This window comes from Polyodon spathula, chromosome 14, assembly GCF_017654505.1.
Source record: "Polyodon spathula isolate WHYD16114869_AA chromosome 14, ASM1765450v1, whole genome shotgun sequence".
NCBI lineage: Eukaryota > Metazoa > Chordata > Actinopteri > Acipenseriformes > Polyodontidae > Polyodon > Polyodon spathula.
In genome coordinates this window covers 3,989,963-4,011,855 of record NC_054547.1, presented here as the reverse complement: position 1 = coordinate 4,011,855, position 21,893 = coordinate 3,989,963, and the positions used below count along the sequence as shown (strand labels likewise).

The 21,893-nt window shown below is 39.6% G+C and overlaps 1 protein-coding gene across 1 annotated transcript in view; it reads right to left on the bottom strand.

Annotated features, from left to right (window-relative positions):
- The window catches only part of LOC121326901 (cytosolic carboxypeptidase 6-like), a 260,712-nt gene that overhangs the window by 124,083 nt on the left and 114,736 nt on the right, over positions 1-21,893 (bottom strand). The window contains exon 5 of the mRNA XM_041270542.1: positions 6,261-6,477. Within this exon, the coding sequence (XP_041126476.1) occupies positions 6,261-6,477 (217 nt within the window). The remainder of the gene's footprint in view (positions 1-6,260; positions 6,478-21,893) is intronic.

The window sequence follows — 21,893 nt, the reverse complement described above, 5'->3', positions numbered from 1 at the left end:
TCGGCCGGCTGCTGTTGAAGGCAATCGAGTCAGTGAATGAAGCACTATATCATAATACACCTCCACAGCAGCTCTGGAGATGAAAGTCATTGTGCCTTTCAAAAACAGAGCCAGCACCGATCTAAACAGCAGCTGCTCATTTACAAGGGAACCCATTCCCAGTAAAAAATAAATAAATAAATAAATAAAAAAGCTAAAAGCGCTACAAATTCTTCAATTTCTTTTAGCAGCTGAAGGAAAAAAGAGCCCTTTGAACAGCTAGAGAGCCATACAGAGAGTTTAAAAGAAGTCTTGAACACAGACGAGTTAGCTGGCCAGGCGGATGCAAGTGCCTGTCAACATTACAGACCTAGCTTTTGAATTTTGGTTGTTGGCTAATGCTTGTGTTCAGTCAGAGCAATGAAAGGATGTTATTTTGAGTGTGTAAGATGGGATTTAAAAAGTACAGGGCGTGGGCAAAAAATACTGACACCTGCAATGACACTATCAAATCGAGTGCAGGATGACACTGATTCAATGCACATAGTGTTTACAGTGTTCTGGAGGGATACAAGATCCTTCTTCATGTAACAGGGTGGGAGGTGGGGCACTCATTTGCATTTGTGGTTGTAGAGCTTTTAACCTCATATCCTCTCACTGACAGGGAACAGAATCCATAAAAGGCAGTGTATTACATAACACTGTCTGTTACGCTAAAGGAACACGTCCTCTAGTCAACTGAGGGGTCCACGGGTTGTATAAAGGTTGGCTCTCCAGAATGGCCCATCATTTTCCAACCATTCCCAAACCAATTTGGCTGTCCCGGACAACTACCATTTTTAAATCATGACTAAAAACATTTGTATTTAGTAATTTGGTACATTTTGGTCTAAGCTGCATTGCTGCTCTATGCAATGGTTACTGTAGTATAAAACCCCAGTTTAATTATTATTTTATCTCGTTGCCTTCATTGCTTAATAACTGATCATGGAGACAGTGAAGGCAAGGGCAGTTCGGTACAGACGTGTCAATTAATATTGCTTGTGCAGATTTTAAATTTCACAAATGTATTTTTCAATGTCATTAAAGGTATTTAAAAAATACGTAATGTGATGATATTGACTGGGTTTGATCTGGAGTCTTTGAGTTAGCTGTTAGCATATCCTTTTCTAATCCACTGAGCCACTCTGCACCCTGCTTATCCTTCAAATCCAACAATGGTTTGGTACAGACATTTTATTTATTTATTTATTGTTCATGCCTAAATAAGTTTCTCAACCATCTACAATAAATTAAGTTTCCCTGAAAGTGAATTTCAAGCTCTGTTGGTTTTGGAGGTTGAGTAATTCGGTTTTCATTAATTTTCTTACAAATTATCTACAGTAGGGCTGTTCTTTAGCCAGGGTGTCAAACACTGGGCTTGCTACAGAATGCAATTACGCTGTCAGAAAAGTATATCTTTTTTTTTTCTTCTCTCTGCTTGGGGATTGCACTGACAGCACTCTGAATCACGAATCTTTGCTTGCAAATCTTTTGGCCACGCCATCATTTAAAAGCACGGATTGTAAATATTCATTAGGTAGGTGGAAGACAGAAAGCTGTACATTGCTCTGTGTCTGAGTGGACGGTTTAGGTCTAATAATCAGAGCTAGTGTGGGTGCTGGGCTGCAGTGTCGAGGGTACAGAGTACAAGACATTGGCTTCGCTAGGAGTGTCCCAATGTGAGGTCAGACTTAACCACCATCTCCCCAAGAGGTGCAATATATAAAAGGAACTGTACATGCTAAGCCTGTTACTCATGAGAGCGCTGGCTTTAAACCCAGAGAATAAGCATCATTAGTTGTAAAAATGTGAAGAATTTCTCTACTTTCTCCATTCCTCAAATTCATATACAATTTGTGTGTTGCTCAATGTTTTTTTTCATTGTTGCAGCATTTTCTTTAATTTGAATAATTGTTTTCTTCCTTCTCAAGTTGCTGAAGGCAGTTGCGTTTATTAAATACAGGTGGCACAGGCAGTCTTACAAGAGTCATGCGACAACTGTAAATAACAAAGCCGTATGCTCCATTAGACTTAGCTAAACACTTACTAATTATAAATACTTCATTAACGAGTTTATTATTAAGGTATAAGACGATTATTCAATACCTACACCTCCTGTTTAAACCCAGAAAGGAAAGCAGAAATAATAAAAAAAAAAATTTTGATGCTATGTTACAGGAAACAGCTACACAGGCTGGTGTATAATGCAGCACACTTAAAATTAAACTGTGGTACCCCTGTGTATTAAAATAAGATCCTTTGTTGTCTGTATACTACATTGTACCATATTTTAATCCTTTCACTCATGCATTGGGTTTAATCTTACAGGTAACACCTACAGTGCTGATATTCGCAGCTTATAAAGTAACAACTTTCTTTAATATGTATTTTCTACAACGATACAGGACGCTACACTCAATCCTAACATGTGGGGCCACATTGGATCCTGAGAGGGGGCTGTGTTGCTTTGCCAGTGCATACAAACATATCATGAATCTGAAATAACTCCTTCAATCAGATGGTACTCCCATACTAGCAGACACACAGGCAGGGGAATTGCCAGAAACATTTATCATAAAACTGGCCCAGGAAGCAGGTGATCGCTATACGTTGAGTCAGCGCAAAGAGCGCACCACTGCTCTAGCAGACAGAATGGATAATGTCCTTCTGTCACAAGGCATTGCATGCAGCTCACTTTGTTTTCCCAGTCCTTGAACAAAACGTAGCTGCTCTAAAAGACACATTGTAGATGCTCCCCATCTGTCTATTAATTGCTAATGCAAAACAATACAAAGCCTGGCTGCCGACAAATGCACATTTTTCTTGGATTCAGAAATTACACTGCCTCCCAGTCCATCGGGTGTAACCACTTGGCCACATTGCCTCCCATTCCCACAGCTCTGTCCACAAGGCTACACAGGCTCCCAGTCCTCTTTAACGACTAAGCCACACTACAGCCACACCTCTCAACCATGGTACTGCCACCTAGGCCCTTTGCCCCTCAGCTCTAATCGCTAGGTCACACTGCCTCCCGGTCCACAGCTGAACCACTAAGCCACATTATGTACATCCCTGCCCCAGAAGTACAACCACTAGTCCAAACTATAGACCAGTCCCTGAGTTCTAACCACCACAAGGCTACACTGCATCTCAGTCCTTAGCTCTGGGCTAGCAACGCACACGGACTGTGACCAAGAGGTCAGCCTGTTTTCAGTATGACATCACTTCCTTGGTCTACTCACTAACAGATCACGTTGGCACGTTGCACAGTTATATAAACCATCTGCTCCAAGGTTCAGACAGGGGTGACAACGTCTCCTAGACAGAGCTCTGAAAAGCACTACCTGATTTCCCCAGAGGACAGGACACCAATCAGATTAACACACACCTTGCTTTATATGAAGACCAGTGAATTTAAACATAATTACAGCCTTTTTTGTGAGAGCTCAAAAGGCTCTTCAAACTGATGTACACTCAACGCTCATTATAATGCTGCCCCTGGAGACAAGAGTCTTTTTTTATTGTGTGCTAGCAAGAGATGCAGATTATAATGACGTTGGTTTTATTAGGGGACAGTGCAATGGGAGTTAAAGTTTAACAGCTTTAGTGGGAGTCTGAGAATAAGGCGATGAAGTGCCTCATTTAGTGGCTGCATCGCTGTGCTGATGCACACAGCTATTCAACATGTGGACAACAGGCCTCCTCATGATGAAAACAAGCATGTCTACATCCACTGTCACAACAGTAAAGACAATATAGGACCTATAAGCAATGTGAAAAAGTAGACCATCAAATACAAAGACATGAAAATATATAAGTTTGACAGATGGAGAGACAAAACACCTCCATACACATCCATAGATTACAATAATCACTCAAGACGGTCCTTCACATCTACAGATGAGAGTCGAAGGGATAGATACACAGGCTCTATTAACCTCTACATCACAACTGCACATGTGGATCTCTAGATGTACTTTGTCCATTTGTCCTTCTTTTGCTCTCTCTGACAAACACTCCTTCCTCCTCTTTTATTGAACAGCGGGGAATGTATCAGTAAATAATAACTAGAGGACATTATATAGCCTGCATTCTGCGTGCGAACACAGGCTGCCACTGTTGCAACTCAAGCTGTTTGTTTAGTCGTCCAATGGAGAACACAGCACATGGTTTTTTATAGCTTATCCCTGTAGCAAATTCCTCTCCTGTAAAAACTAAAACCGAGGCAGGAAAGGGGGATGACGACCCATCAATATACAGTTTAGGTTTTTGTTATTATCCCAGCAGAGCAATTATAGCAGCCTTACCCAATTAAAGAAACAGTTATGATCCATTCCTGAGATGCCAGCATGATACAATTAAGTTTTCTTTTAATGCTGTTCAAAGGATGGAACCAGAGAAGTCAGAATATGCAGAGAGTATTTAGCACACACCTTTGCTCTCAATAGGCTTTCCATTGCAGTAATGCTACCAGTTCAATACCAGGGTGCACTGAAACAACTGTGTTCAGCAAACGCTGTAGGGGTTTGCAAATGGCTCTGTTCATTATAATAGCAGTTATTTTTCTAACCTTTCTGAAAAGGTCCTAGACTGCAAAACATAAAAGGATAAATAAAAAAAACAACAACCACAACAACAACAAATGATTTTCACTATTACCCATAAAAAATAAAAAACAAAACACAGAAATCCCAGCGGGGGAATGAGGATAAGCAATAGATACAAAAGCATCTGCACTTTTAGACATTAAAAGCACTTCCGCATTCATTCAATCTAATTAAAACACTTCCTATTGCATCGACCATATGTGCAGTAGCAAGCAGTGTATCCTGAAAAAAAATTTTAAATGATGAATATGTAATTGCTTTTTTTAGATGAGACAGGGTGCACCTTCTTTAATTCTACCGTGGTTACTTTATTTTCCATAGCTCACCTATCTGTGCACTGTTGCTTTTCTAATTTTTTACACACCTTAAAGTTATTTCAGTCACACAAACCTTCTCCGTCCTGCAAGCCTTCTTGCACTCAGAACTAAAACAGACATGCGCCTGTTACTTCTTGCCGTTTAAGGAGGTTACTGTACATAAATAATAAATAATAATAAATAATAATAATAATAATAATAATAATAATAATAATAATAATTATGGTCCTATGAGCTCTGGTGTGCTGCAGCGCTGGGTTACAATGGCGTTTTTGTTACTGTGGTAACCTTTTACCTATAGAGCTGAATAGAAACATTAAAACATATACTAAAAGGGCTCTTAAATAATCATCCAGTAAGTTTGATTTCTAGTGTTGTAATATTAACAGGGCTTGTTCTCTTTTGAGAAAATATGAGACTTTTATTTGCTTTGTGAAGGGCTCCCTCTCTGTGATTAATGATCTCTGATTTCCAACACATTTTACAAAGTGGTTAAATGTTTCAGGTCTTTATGTCTGTCCCAGTTTGAGTTTTGAGTTCCACTACACTAGAACAACATTAACTTTTTATGGGCCCTGTGAAGAAGGATGAAGAACAACAAAGATAGGGCAGTGAATGTGTGACGCTACGGCATCCAGGGTTTTATTGTAAATAATCATACCAAACAAAAAGATCTAAACAAAGCACTCAAAACAGGACATTGCACTTGAGGCCAAAATAAAAAGGTAAACAAAACGGACAACATTAAACAAGACAGTGGACGAACAGACAAACAAGTACCGTTCTGGCACTTCCAGCACGCTGTAGCAATTGTTATTTCAAAATCCCCAAAACTCCTCTCTCTCACCCGTTCTCCACTCACAAACACACAACCCCGAGTGAGTGAAAACATGCAGCTTTAATAAGCAGCTGTACCGAGACTCGATTGCTAATCAATCATTCAACTGGAGTCTTGGTACAACTGCACGTGAATTAATTAAGTGTAATTCCCCGTGCTCACATATTACATTTTTATCTGCATGTGAAGTGTTGTGCAATCCTCGTGCCTAAATACAAATATACATTTTAAACACTTGTTCTCGTAACCCATATTTATATCACATGTATTTTATACATAAACACCAACATTAAAACTCCACATACAACATAACATACTTATAAACATAAAGGGGCGGGACAGTCCGCCACAGGTCCACATTAAACCAAATAGCATTTTGGGCTTCAATTAGTCCTAGTCTGAAAACTCCTCTAACTGTATCTAATTGCTTTAAAAGCTCAGCATACGTGCAATGGAGTGAGATGTTCCTGCACTCACCACACTGAGTCCCAGCAGATCCCTCTGGAAATAGTCCAGATTCCTCCTCTCCAGGCTGTCCAGATAGTGCTGAAGGCGTGAGTAGGTATACGGGTAGCAGTACGCAAACTGGTACACGTCATCTTCCTTGTCGAAGCAGAAGGCAAAGGACATCACGTAGTTCTTGCGGTGGTCTGGACACCGGTAGTAGTACACGTTTTTTGCTGGAAGCCTTTGCCTGTAATGAAAACAACCAGGCGTTTGAGTGCGTGACTGGGATATGCTAGTTTTGCCAGGTGTGTTTTTAGGCGATAGCTACAGGTGGAGGTAACAGTCTTTCAAGGCTCCCAAGTACACGCAATGCTATCTCTAGTTATTGCTTTTGTATGATTAGTGTTTTAAGGTTCCTGGATTTGAACAAATTCAAAGTCAGTGGTGCTTCTGTTCCGAGTCTGACAGAATCAGTCATTCTCCTCAGCGACCATCTGCTGTCTGTATGTGCCAATGGGACCTTTATTATCCAAACTGTGCCAGGTTATCACACGATAACAGGATTTGGAATCCCAATACAAATCGTGATTCTATGGGTTATACTGGATGCCTTTGCTGTAGGGTTTTTACCCCTAACTTCCCTGAAGGAATCTGAGGCTGGTAATCATTGAGAAATGGTCACGTATCCCTCCAGAACAATTTAAACACCTCGCAGACTGTTTCCTTCTCATTTCAGTGTCAGAACTTTATCATGAGTGATTAAACCAATGCACAGGCATGTCACAATAGTCTTATTACACTTAAGACAAGACTGACAGAAATGCCAAGCAGTTCGAGTACTCTTTTTGTAACATTGATTTACAAACACAACAGCAATAAATTTATGGGCAGCTTGCCCAAAAGGTCTGCCATTAAATAGTTCAAAGTCGTATTGAATGGGTGTGAAGTTCTGGACCAGATGCTCAACACGTTATACATTTACACAAATGTCACGCAACTCTTAATATCAGTGCTGTATAAACATACAGTAACTGATTTCACTGCATCTCAAGCGCTGTTGCTTAAACTAGATATTATACAACTCCCTCTGTTGGTTTGTCCTGTGATTACAAAACATTTCACTACATGCATTCAAGTTCAGACGCTTACACTGGTTAGAGTTCTCAAATTGTACAACAATTTTTTTTTGTGAATCATTTTATTAGGATCATGTATTTAAAAAATATACTAGCTATCAAGACCACACTTTTTTTTTCCCCAGGAAAAAAAGAGTAAAGCATCAGAAAATGAAATGATGATGCACAATATACTGGCTGAAAGCATTCTTACCCTGACATGTATTCTCTTAAATTACATCAGGCTCTGGGAATGTCTCAGGCAAAACCAGATATGGATAATAGGTATAAAACTTGAAAGAGCATCTCAGGCTAATCTTGTACTGTTGAATAAGTGTTTTAATTATGACAGTTTGCATGCTATGGATAAGTAACACCAATCAAACACAGCAAAATAATATGTCACCATAATTCCCTCAAGAATAGTGAATTCCCATACCAAATGTCAGTCAGATGAGCAGTGAGATAATTCATTAGTCTTTCATCTCTGGAGCCCTGGGTTTCTTAAGACTGAGTGAACCACCACACAATCTGGCACAATTCAACACCAATGGCAGTCCATGACTATACTAATGCTGAGAGTCACTAAAAAAAAAATAATAATCATGACATCTGATGTTTGCTATATTCTTTTTAAGATTAGCTTTCTGTGAACCTTCATCCCAGATGTTTACATTCTGAATTGTACAAATGGTAAAACAAGCAGACAGACAAATGTTTCAGATGAGTTTTTGTTAGCTTTAGTTCAAAATTCATGATTGAGTGTTTGACGTAATGGATCAGGCTATAGAATAATGTAGTCAGTCACCTAGAAATTTCACCAAGTAAATCTGAACTGGAGCGGGCTGTGTTGTGTGTTACGCTCCTGTTACAGATTTTGACTCTGTTGGTGAGATCAGGTGGGGTTAAAATCTTTAAAACCACGAGTGCAGACAGGCCTGGCTCTTTTGCATATGGGTTAAGACACTCGCTTGCAGTGTGCGGGGTCACTATCAGTTCAAAGAGGTTGGAGGGAAATGTTTGGTGGTAAATACTGGCATGCACCTGACGATCAGCAAAGAAACAAAGACGAAAGTGAGAGAGGAGGAAGAGACAACGAACCAATGAGAAAGATATAGAGGTAAAAAAAAAAAAAAGCCCCAATTTTTACATGCAGGAATACAATCTGATTGAGATGCTATCAGGGTGGGGGGGCGCTAGGGGGCCCAATGACAGAGCGAAATAGCCACTAGCTGAGCTTGTCTGATAAGGAGGAGGTGTCATTCTACTTTTTAAATTAACCTCGTCATCCCAAAACCTTTGTCCCCATTGTTCTCTTCCGGGCGCTGAACGGACACCCACGCGATGGAAAGCCAGATGCTGCGGTTAATCCATTACGAAAATGAAAATTAAACCCAATTACTTGAGCTTAGCTTTATAGCCAAGCAAAGGAACAGCAAAAAAAAAAAAAAAAAAATTAGAACAGTAGTGATTGTTCCCTCTGGTAGAGGACAGAGATGGTTCCTACCTAGGTGTGTGTGTCAGTGGAATACTAACGCAGATCACAGGATATAGGAATGTAAGTATTTTTTTTTATTTTTCATACCCTGAAACATGAAAATCTCTTATCAAGTATCTGCAGAACCAGTGAGTTTCAGACTCCAGAGGATATGATTTCCCCAGCTAGCTCCAGCCCAACAATGCATTAAGATGCTAATAAAGTGACAATGCTGTTTCACAGTGTTTATTTTAACTTTGAGGTTCTGGACCTTAATTCCCCCATATATAATAAAAGTTTGGTTTTTTTTCCACCATGTATAATTTTTTTTTCATTCCCCTTTTTTATATTTTCTGAATCATCCAGCTCAAGGCATTAGTGTTTAATTTTAGAACTTGAAAAATCTGTTTTAATAGATTTTTTTCTCCTGCTTGCTTTAAAGGCAGTTTATAGCTGTGGGTTTGAGCAGATGGGAGTCATACTGTAGTCTTGCTCGTGAGAAAGCAGCACTGTTAATGGTTGTAGCTGGTGAAATAAATATGTGTGATGAAATAACTTGTATGTTATGTACTGTACTTCCACTCCCTACGTAGTTTTCAAAGAAGCACGTTATGGCAAAAATGTACTTTCATCTGGTGCCATGCTAGCCTAAAGAAAGCTCTTAGTTTCCAAGCCAAACCTTCAAGAACCGTATTCCTTCGAATTTAAGACACAGCCCAAATTTAACACCCTCAATTTCAGCAAAAAATAAAACATGAAATAAACATGCATTTACAAATATACAACCTCAATTACATTGTTGTATTGTACAAAACTGACACGAAACAGTGTTGTTGTAGATTAACCACAGAGCTTGTTTATTGTGCTGCGCACTGTATGATACTGTAGTATGAAGATGGTGTCTCTTCGTTCTCACACCACCACTCACTTATGGCATCACACATCCTGGAAACAGCAAGCACGACACTATGGCATCAGGCACCATGTAACCCAGCAACCACAATAGCATTGAACATTGCTTGGCATGTCGAAAAATACGGGGTCTGATCAGCAGACCGATCTCTCCAAGCTGTTAGAAATGCTGAAATTGTAAATATTTCTCTTTGAATTCTTCAGGAAGCTTGGTTGGTATTTCCCAAGCAGTGTCATGTTGCTGCTTGTGTATTCGCGCAGACACCTTTGTGGTCTTTTCTCAGCAGTCAGTCACGTTGCTGTTTGTTTACTCAGGTAGTCACGTCTTTTGTTGGTGATTTTAATACACGCATCACTATACTGTACTTGAATTTAAGGCGCAGGCTATTTTTGAGAAGCAAAAAACGGTTAAAATGCGCGTCTTAAATTCAAAGGAATACGGTAATCTGTACCAGATGTACGGCACCAGTGTCTTTGCAGTCCAAGCATTGTTTGAGTGGAAACAGGTGTTGTTGTCCGGGATTGAAGGTTTCTTTGGCGTAAGCAACTGCAGCATGCCTGTTGCATGACCACATACATTTACTATATATCATGCTGGGGAATTACAATAACTGGGAAAGACCAATGGAAAGCGTAATGTCAATGCAAAACTGCACATGATTGTGGACACTACATTTTTAAAATGGGCAATTTGGATTTGGCACGTACAGCGCAACCTTTATTGCATATACTTCATAGCATTAAGCAATGGACCTAAGACAGACATCAGGCATCAGCAGGAGACACCCAGCAGCTAAAGGTTAATGAAATGATGTGACTTTCTTATTGGGATTTTATTTTCCTATTGCATGCGTGCTTGTTTTTGGATTACACTCGTGAGCAGCTTTGTGGTATGTGGTTTGACCTTGCTGGCTTGTTGAACGTGTCTCCACTATTGATTTTAATTACCCAACTGAAATTTACTGCTTGCCATCGCAAAGCTGTTCACTGTTATTGGCCAAAGAAAACAGTGTGGCTGCTTCCCCTGAGGAATGGAAAAGAAAAAGGCTGCAGCCAATGGTTTTTAAAGCTCTGCACTTGTTTAGGTATTTGTTTTGTTTGTTTGTTTTAAGGTTGTAAATAATTTATTGTATCTAAATTAGTCTACCTTGTGCATTTGTGCTTTTGAAAGACTGTTAACTATTACACTCTAAAACATTTTATTTATTTGTTTATTTATTTGCATAGGCCTCTAATATTAAGTTGTTTTATGGTATCTTCACTTCCTGTGCTGCGGGTCAGATACAAACCCGTGGTCCGGAGTGAGGCTGTGGGGACCATGGGAATGAAGGAAGTAAACTCATTCACATTTGGTTGATGAATTAATTTATAACTAGCAATTATGAAAAAATGTAATACAAACAGGGGATCTTTTCCAGTTGCAGATTGGATTGTAGATGGAACTAGATGAGAAAGAGTTTTACATACTGCTTTTATAGTGCAGATGAAAACGTGACATTCGGATGGCATTCACAAATACTACACTGTGAAATGAGGGACCACTCATCCCATCACAAGAACAAATGCATGTTTTTGTGCAGTTGCTTTCAGTATATTGCCTTGTGTGTTATAGAGGGTTAACATACTGATGGGATGCAGAAATGGTGGCTAAGACTTAGACGAACATACATCTTGGGTATTATCACATTAGAACTAAGTGCTTCACAGACCACAACCTGCAGGCTCTTAGATCTTAAATCACAGAGTCATTAGACCTGCAATCGGAAACTCGGAGCCCAAGTGTAATGGAAGGAAGCTGTGCTGAGTTGTATATTCCATTCCATCTCTTTAATGGGGCCAGTTTGCTTTATTAACTGAAGGGAGCTGTTGCAGCAGTTCAGCCAACACACTGTCAGAATGGAGGGATTATGGTCCAGAGGATTTTACTGGAGATCTGGTGGGTTCTTAAAGGAGTATGGTCTCACGACAGGGGGAAATCAGATGGCAAATTCGAAACAGCTTTCCTTGAATTGAATGCCTGCACTGGCAACACAAACATTTTTATTTTTTATTTTTTTATATATTTATAAATTTTTTGCTTGAAGGAGATCTTTGCGATATTAAAGGGTGTCCTTTAGACATCAACAACAACATAACTGGAAAATGAACACAAATGATATACACTACTTCTGAGTTTCCAGTTGTCTCAACCTATAATATCTCCACAGAGTCAAAGGAACTTAAACAGATATGCATGGTGCGAGTGAGTATATAATGGGTACAGTAACTGCTTTCTGCTACAGCACATCGCTCTCTGTTGATTGAAATGCACTATGCTGATGTAATACTGAATGAAATGCAAAACTCTTTTACCCCAACCTGACTGTTTCCTGGTGCTCTACTCATTTGCAAAAGAGGAATAAATTCCACCAACTTCATGAGTTACTGGCTTCTGAAGGAAGAGTTAGACAGAGGAATGGACGACAACAAATAAGGGAAAAAGATGATCAAAGTATCTCCAAAGGTAATATAATTACATATTGTCCTGATAAAAACTAACTTGAAAACATGTTTTCTGAGAAAACAAACCATGCTTACCCCTTCTATTGATATTATTGGTCAGATTTATTTGGCAAAGTTTGCTGTACTTTTATTTCACTTCTTGCTTTGAATCTTTCAAAGTAAACAGTAGTAAGCAGGTAAGGACAGATTGTATGTTGTTCCATCATAATTCAGAGCATTCACAACCTTTTCTCCTTTCAGAAAAAAAGGTGAACAATCTTGAATTCTTCACACAAGTCTTCAGAAAAAAACAAGTCCCTTTTGTAACAAAGCCACGTACACATATTACTTCAAAAAGTTTGAAATGATTCATTCACTTTCTGTTTTTTTCTAGGCAGATATTATTTGGCTGGTAGAAGCTGAAAAAGATTTAATGCATACAGCTTAGCACCTGCTGATGGATTGTGCATTTGTTTTTGGAGACTTTACAGTCCAGTACACTCACCTCACTGCTTTTTGGTTACTGTTAAGTGATGCTGTATTAAGAGCAAGCTTTTGCTGTTTGTGGCACTTCCACCAATTTAGATAACATGGGAAAGATCACCTGGGCACAGGTAAACCTAGCCTCCAGACAATTTGCAACTTGCATCAATTATTTTCATGACTTTCCAATCAATTTTTGATCAAGTTTCCTTTCCATTCAAATGCAGAAAAGGAAGACTGCATCCCTAACATTGATCAGGTCAGAGCAAAGAGATAATTGTGGAGATGTGAGGCAGGGAAGCATTTTAGTCTTCCACAGGTGTCGAGGCACAATGATTCATCTATGGGTCTCAGTGCATGTATCACCACCGATAAGCTTCCCCAAGGCTGGTATAAATTATTCCTATGTCTGTGAGGCAGTCTGGAGCTATGCTGTGCAGAGTTACTTAGGTCATGACAAAAACTCCCAAGGAGTAATTTCATGACTCCCACACAGCCACTGGACCATACGCCAAACCTACCAACTACACCGGCACTCAAACACCTTTTAAGATGCATGTTCAGAGTTACATCTGTCCGTCTCTTTGGGTGTGTATGTAGAGGATTGCACTACTCTTGCACTAAGACCCATGTGTCAGCAAGGAAGCAAGTTTTAGTGGGGGTTTGAATAAACAGATGTGACTGAGGCTTATTGTGACTGATCTCACAATAAACTGGCTGCCTCTCTCAAACTCCGGTGGCTGCTTTCCAGGACTGAGCTGACTGATTTAACTGTTTCAAAGAGTATATTCCATTCTGAGTATTTCCAGGAGCTCAGAGTAACCAGAAAAGAGCGACAACTGAAAGTCACTTCCTTGGTATCCAAGTAAAAAATATCCCCCTTACAACTAGACTCTAGACTATGAACAGAAAGCCATGTACTGAAAGGTAAAACTAAACAAAGCTAAACTGACAACCATGAGCTTTATAACCTGCATGTGTAGTTGCTTTTTTTTTTTTGTAGAACAGGAGCTTGGAGCAAAAAAACTGTTTATATATATATATATATATATATATATATATATTTGGGTGTGTGTGTGTGTGTGTGTGTGTGTGTGTGTGTGTGTGTGTGTGTGTGTGTGTGTGTGTATGTGTGTATATATATATATATATATATATATATATATATATATATATATATATATATATATATATATATATAATTTTTTATTTTTGACCATTTTTTAAAACTTTTAAATTACATTCCCTGCCTCAAGACGGCGTCCTATGTACCAGCCTGGACCTCTCAGAACTACATTTCCCATCATCCTCCTGCGCTCATATGTAACTGAGATGGATTTACCAGTGAGCAGCATGATGATGGGAAATGCAGTTCTGAGAGGTCCATGCGGGTGGACAGCACTGCATTTAAGGTAAGAGTCACTAAATTAATTTATAAGCTTTCAGTCCTTTGAAAAGTACTGGATGCTGCTGGAAAAAGTAGCACTGCATTTCCATTTGGAAGCTTCAAGTTCAAAAGCACCCTGAGTCACAGCTAAAATGAACATGACAACAAGTACAAAAACAAGCATAGTAATTTGCCCTTAACTCATTACAGATCTTCCTGGAAATCCACCTGCTATTTCTCTGACTCGCTGGCGGCACAGTATCATTGACTTTTTTTTTTTTCATTGTTTGAAATTTGGACAAAGCGTGTCAGGAAAATGATGCAAATGTTGACAAATGTAGAGAATAAAATATATATTAAAAAGCAAACAGGTAGAAAGATTGAAAAAAGGAATGACATTTCCTACATCTATCCCTGACATTTATGAAAAGCACCTGCAAATTTCCCAAGACTGTTGTATTAATACAAGTGAAATCAGAATGAAACAGCAGCAGCTTGGTGGTATTTTAAACCACATTTAACAAAAAAATTATTACAATTACAATGCAGTTCGCAAGCAACATTACTGTAGGTTTAGCAGGAAATCCTTACTGCCGTAAAATTCCTCAAATGACCAACATGACCCGACATGCATTCTGTAATATATAAAAGTTGCATTTCCCAGTCTGTAAGGATTAATGTGCTGTCGGTATATAGAGAATGCTCCGCAAACATGCTTTGAGTACCACAGTGAGGATGTAACACAGTGAGGATGGTCAAGTGGCACACAAAACCCCAAAGGGGTTACATTTGCTATGTACACCCTTCCTCAAACAGAGACACAACAGACAAAAAGCTTTATCTGTCTCCACAATCTGATACTCAATAATATATCCTAAATGCTAAGCTGGCAGCAACAGTAGTCAATGGGGAAGAGGATGGCATAGCTGGGACCTTACAAAAACCTATTGACAGAATTTAAACTCACTTTTCTTAAGAAACACCTGACCAAACTGAACTAACCAAGGCATTCTTCTTTAAAAAAAAAAAAAAACAGACTTAAGGAGACACAGGTTTGTGAAAAGGGCCGACTGCTTCACCTGATCCCCCTCTGTGTTAGGTCTTACTGCAGTTTACACAGTGATAAACAAACAAATACACAACATAGCCTTATAATAAATACACATCTGCACAGGTATTATATCTGGACTTCAGTCATTGCTGATGTTTACTGGTGTGTTTATCTATCCGTGAAGAGTCAGAGGGGGTGGTGATGTCTGGGAGGTCTCCCTGTATGGTTTCACACATGCTGAAGAGCGTGATGGCAGTCCCACTGTGCACTAGGCGCCAGTGTAATTAGTAGAGAGCAGTTGATGATTGTGTTTCAGGCAGAGCGGCGCCACCACTCCCCATGGGGCACAGGGACAGGTGTTCTGGGCTAATCTGGTCTGTCTGCTTGATGTCAGATAGCTGGGGAGGAGGCGTACGAGGTGGGGGGCAATTAAGGAGAGTATAGGAGATGTGATGAATACAGGTACCATGAGTATGGGGAAATGGATGGATGACAAAGAAAGGGCGGGCAGGAAGCAGCTGTGGTACTAAGAGGTCTGGGGGGGGGGGGGTAACCAGGATGTGTCATGCTGTGAATATTGCATGAAACTGAACAGGTTGTAGATTTAAACTGAAACATATTATGTACTGCTGCTGTCTGCTATATTTTTTTAAATGTTATCACGATTGTTTTCATTCACATATCCTTGACCATTAATAAAGATGAACCCGTTCAACCACCTCAACATCAGTGTTTTTTTCCATTGAGACCCGTCACAAGGCAACAAATGTTGAATGGAAATAACTGGTCGAAACCGTTTGGCTTTGCAGCTTTGTAGCTGGGGATCCCATAGGGAGTGTCTCACTGGCCTAACACTCCTGCGGGTTGTGGGGGTAAAAATCAACAGGGGCTGTTTAACCCCACTGCATTACAGGTCAGGTGCTCTGTAAGCTTGAGTGGACACCTGTAGGGATGGCTTTTGTCAAAGTCTAAAGTATAGTTTAATTAAATTAATGCACACATAACAAATGTAATAAAAAAGAAGATATTCTACAAGTGAGAGGATGTTAGCATGGGTTCATATTACTTGGCTAATCTCAGATGTTTGTCTTATAGAAGCCCAAAAATTCAGCAGCAACAGCATGACTAGGTAACCCATCCCTTACCATAACCACTCTCTGGCCCAAATTTATAAAGGGAAGAAAATGACCTCAAAAAATAACATAATGTGAGTGTTTAGTACGGCCGCACTCAGCATCAAAATAACAACCTGTTTTATAAGACTAATTAGGTGAAGCAGGTGATTCCGCAATCAACCAATTTAAATACCCCTCACAGCAATTAGCGGTGGAGAATTACACACCTCTCACAATAAACAGCGGGTCAACTCTGCGAGTGTAGGCTACACATTCCAAAAGAAAATGAATGGCACACAAAGACCTCAGCCTGGTACTAGCCATAGTGATGAGGATCCTCAAAAGAGAAAACTGAAATTTACCAATATGGAATTGGAGATTTTGGTACAAGCAGTACTTGTAACACAAGAAGATGTGTTACAAGCTCAAAATACATCACCAGGACAAAGGAATAAAATACGGAATATGAGGTGGCTTCTTAGTAAACAAATGTACCACTTCAGAGTTTGTAGTAGGTTGCTTATACATTACGACACACCATCCAGTTACTGTGCTTCGCATAATAGGTCAACTTCTTATTTCACACAGAATAATTCCAGGCTTACAGACTTTTCAAACAATGCCTTTTATTTACTTACATCCATGGCAGTCAAACAGGTGGAAAATCCTTCCATTGTACAGCAATATGTTCAACAACAACAACTCCATATAGCTTCATATGAACAGTCTTCAGTTTAACTATGACACATATCTTCTTAAATTCTTATGCGGCTCTCCTATTTCTTATGTATGTCTATATTTCTGACTATATGTATGATTTTAAATTATGTGCTTACAACCAGCTGTACTGTATTTGCTCTAGCTAAAAACTAACTGCGTCATCTGTCCCTCTGTCCTTTTTTTTAAATTTTTTTATTTTTTACCGTTTTCTTTCAAACTTGAATTTAACAATACTGGCTGAACCAGTATTGTTAAATACCACAATGCCACATTACAAAAAATACATTCTGTAATCATTACTAAAATAACAGTGGCGGATGAGCCCTCATTGTATTATTATTACATGTATATGAGACTTTTTCTTTAGTGCTCCTCGGAATATCGTTCCTTCTTTTCTTAATCTCCTCCACAGTAGAGGCTCTCGTTAGAACTTTGCTTTGCCACTGTGGGGAGACCTTTTTAGGTGGTTCTAAGAACCTTTTTTTACATGGATTCTATATTTGCAGACTTTCTGTTTTGTCATGTAAACTATGAAACATTTATTGAAAATTTGAGTTTGCAAAACAATACAGTATTATAAATCACAATTTGCAAACTGACTTGATCAGAAGGGTTAAAAAATTAGCTCTCTGCAAAATGTTATGAAATGTTTCTTTGTCCTTGAAAACAATGTCTCCTTCTTGCTGCAGACAACTCTCCCACATCACCTTGCCTTTTATATAGCCTACTGTCTGACTAAAGCAAATTAACACCTGCTTTTTCAGAGTTCTAAAAATAATCAAGCAAATATGAGGTCCACAATTACCGGCAGCTTTAATAAATTAGGCGGAATATTTAATAGACCTCATTTGCAAAATCCCCTCCCAATTTTAGCGGTTTCGTTCAGAAACGCCCTAGAATTATACATGCAGAATTACATATGCATCAAAGGCTAAAACACACAGAAACATTGCCCCTGCAAATCATGTCTTAATTGAGTTTTTATGTCATTGCTTGTGTTCTATAAATCCCATCCAAGAATTCAGAACCCTCAACGTCCGTTTTACGGTCGTAAAACATGCGCAATCCTTTTAGAAATCTGGGCCTCTGTGTAAAGAACTGTACAAGAAAGGAGACAATTTACCAAGAGAATAAGGAAGTCCATTATTTAAAAGAGAAAAGTAGATAGTGAAAAATATAAAGACAGGGAAGGAAAATGGAGGCTAGTGATAGAAAAAGAAACACGGGGGACTTGTAATCCTCCCTATTATCTGTGCTCAAGGTGATCCATCAGGGACTGAGTTTGCCGGCAGAGAAGGGGTGAGCCAGGAGACAGCAATAGATCTCTGCCATAAATTAATCTCAGTCCTGACCGCGGATTCCCAGTACAGTCTTCTCAGGAGACAGCCTAGCGCCAGCCTGTCGCCAACCTCCTCTCCCCCAAGGTTCACGCTAGTAGCTTTTAGGGAACCAGCACTCTTAATTACAGACTAGCAGGCACATTAGCCTAATGTAGCCTGGGGTGTGTGTGTGTGTGTTTGTGGAAATGTGGAAAGTAGTTGCATGAGATCAGACGCTATGGGGAGATATTTCAAAGGGGGGGGAATTGTGGTGCAGAGACCTATGCACACCTGTGTACTTCTGGGCATGCCAGTATCCAGCAAGGCCCTAAAACATCACCCCCAACATGTTGTTTGGTAAGAAAGGGTATCTGGTTTATTTGTTCAATGTTCAGTCTGGGAATGTAAAAGTCAGTCTGAGAAGTGGACGAGACTGGACATCACACTTAACTCTTTGCTAAGAGTTCATCAATTTCTGTAATTACTTAGGGCCCAATTCAAATGAATATTTTAGCTGGGAAAATGTGTTTGAAATATAACATGACTGATTTAACTAAAAAAAACAAAAAAACTCTGTTACCCCCCAGGGTAGTTTGTTGATCCGTAAAAATCCTACCAGTCTTAAGGAGCTCAATAAAGAGATACTAATCACCCCATGGGTTTGTTTTGAAACATGTTTACTACTACAAAGTAGAAGTTCTCAATTATTACCATCATCCCCACTTTATTAACCTGTATCCTTCCAGAAAGGTACTCAAAAGATGCTGGGTTGTGTGTGGTAGCTGGTCTGGGCCCCAGATTTATACTGAAAAGCAATTAGCTGCTCCTTCCAGCAACTAAACACCCCATTCACACTAAATAAATAGAGTGTACTATGCACAGACCAACATCATCACATAGCAAGCTAGGTCTTAGTCAATTGGGCAGCTAATGTTTCAGCTACTGCCCTCATCAAGGAGTCCATTTGACATACTTTAGGGTGGTAACATTTTGGATGGATTATCACATTGAAAGTAGCCATCGCCAAGTTCAGCAATGTTGGGTGGACCTGATCCGCAGCGATGCCTAAGTAAACTACTGCATTTGTTCCAATAACTAACCAATCACAATGGTAGCAAACATCACAAAAACACAATTAAAAAACTATTGAAAATGTAACTTGAAGAAACTTAATCCAACTACACAGCACATTTTGTATTTTTATTTTTTTTATTTTTTATAGTCCTTTTATTCAGTTTTACTAAAACAGAAACTATAACATTTCAAGGAGAACTCTTCACCGGTTCCCAGAAGCAAGAAAAAAATCGGACGAGCTGAGAGTGTTTATTCTTAACAAAGTACGTGCCAGTCTTAAGATCCATGAGAATGGGATGTAGACAAATGGAAACATGGGAATTAAACAGTTAAACATAGAAAATTAATTTCAAATGTGTGTTAAGGTTATATATTCCCCTTTGTCTTGCTTTGGTAACAGAGCAGAAGAGTTTGTCTCTTTCTGGTAGGAGCCCAGCAAAGTCTATGCTTTAGTTTAATGAAGAAATCTGGGTAACAGGATCAGTGTTTCACGTGTGATGTTTATTTTCAACAGACAACAAATAATATTGTTTTACTTAGCATTTACTGTATGTAGGGTGCTATATATTCAAGTGCTGTAAATAAGTCAAGTAGACAAATGTTTTGTTAAATGGCTCAAAACATTTGGTGATAGTGCTAGCTGAAACAACCCACTGACTGGTATGCAAAAGCATTCCTGACATGTATTTTGTAATATATAAAAGATGCATCTCCCTGTTGCTAGCTGTTTTTACTCACGCCAGCAACAGAGCTGACAGACTTCGATAGAGGGCTGATAGAAGGCACTTGGTTGTCTGGTGTTCACATATCCCAAGACTGCACACATTACTATGCAAGAAACAGACTCATTGAATCAGTGCCATCCTGGCTGCCCATAGCGAGATGACACCCTTTGACAGTGTTATAGAAAGTGTTTCTAATTTGGTCTATAAATATAGAATAAATGTATGTCTTCTCCATATGGCACCAGCTATCTCCACGGAACACTCAGTGACGCATCACTGACTCCATCCCTTAACATTCCCTGCCTTGTCGCTGAGAATGCCAGATTCGGCGCCAAACAGTCTCCAGCACGACAGGGTTGGCATTCGTCATGCAGGGATCAGGACGGGAGCCAGCTACACACAACTCGTGTATTTGAAGATATTTACACAGGGTAGCTGTTTGACAGCTCGTTTCCAAGCTGGTTCTGGTCCTGGAGACTTGTGTGATAAACACAGTATACTACTGCAATTAACACTGCTGCAACTTACTACTACCACAACTACTACAGTAATACTACTAGTAAGACTACTGCTTCAACTACTGGCACTATTAATACTTATACTACTGTAGATATGAGGTTGAAGTCAAAGTTGGCTGTCTTAATGTTTGAAATGATAACAGGGGCCGGGGATAATTGTCCCAATAAATCAATTGTGCGTGTCCTTCCTTAATTTCCCATCATACTCTACAATAATAATTTGGCTTGTGGGCATTGTAAATCATTTCGGGAACAAAAATGTCAATATTCGTTATAAAGTGAAGCACCGAATTATGGACCCCGACAACCACATTATAACGGGGTAGCACTAATTATATATATATATATATATATATATATAGTACCACACTAAAATCATTTAGTTTTTCCAGTTAGTTACTGTTTCATTTACTAGGTCATTTCTCCTAAACAATGTCATTAGGGGAAGCAGCTTGTTGGCTACTAACAGGAAATAAAGCACTGAGCGGCAGTTTCCAGGTGAAATGACCAACGAAGTGCAACCTTACCTGAAAAGAAAGCATGCCAATAAGTGTGTTCATTGAGGTATGGTACTGCATATTGGAAAGCCAAGGAAACTATATACCATTACTTACCCCAAGAACCAACAGCTGGTTGCTTTATTGTCCCGTTGTTAAATCAGCACACCAAGTAGCTGTTAAAATTATATTGTTATTAACAGGGTTCTTTGTGTCTGGACTGATATATTTACTTGGCACAGAACAGTTACTCCACCCCTCACTCTAGTGCTTCCCGACCAAATTACCCCTGGCACTTAGCTAGGTAGTGGCAAGCAGGCAAATTATTCAAAAATCAGCTGGCTCCTCTATGCCAAAAACCTGAGCAGAGTCTCTTGGTGCCCAGGGGAGGGGGTCATGGGAAGGGGGCAGTCAGGCATTCACGCTCCCAAAACAGCAGATGCTGCCAATTACCTTCTCCGCCACTGCCACAGCCCAAGGAAGACACAAGGCCACACAACTTAGCGCCTCGGTACAGCCAGCAAAACCAAATCAGAGAAAAAAGCTGCCTTTCATTTGCATTGAAATGCCCCAATCAGTCATTTAACAGAGGAGAAAAATAAGCCACAGCTCAATCAGGAACAAAGGCAGCCCCTCGCTGCGGCTTGCAGTCGATGCTGTGATTTGAGATTTGTGGCTAACTGCTTTTGGTGGGGTACCCCCCCCCCCCCCCCCCCCCCCCCCCCCCCCCCCCCTTTCATTACTTACTGCAGTCTAAAAAACATTACCCAACCCACACCTAGAACGTTC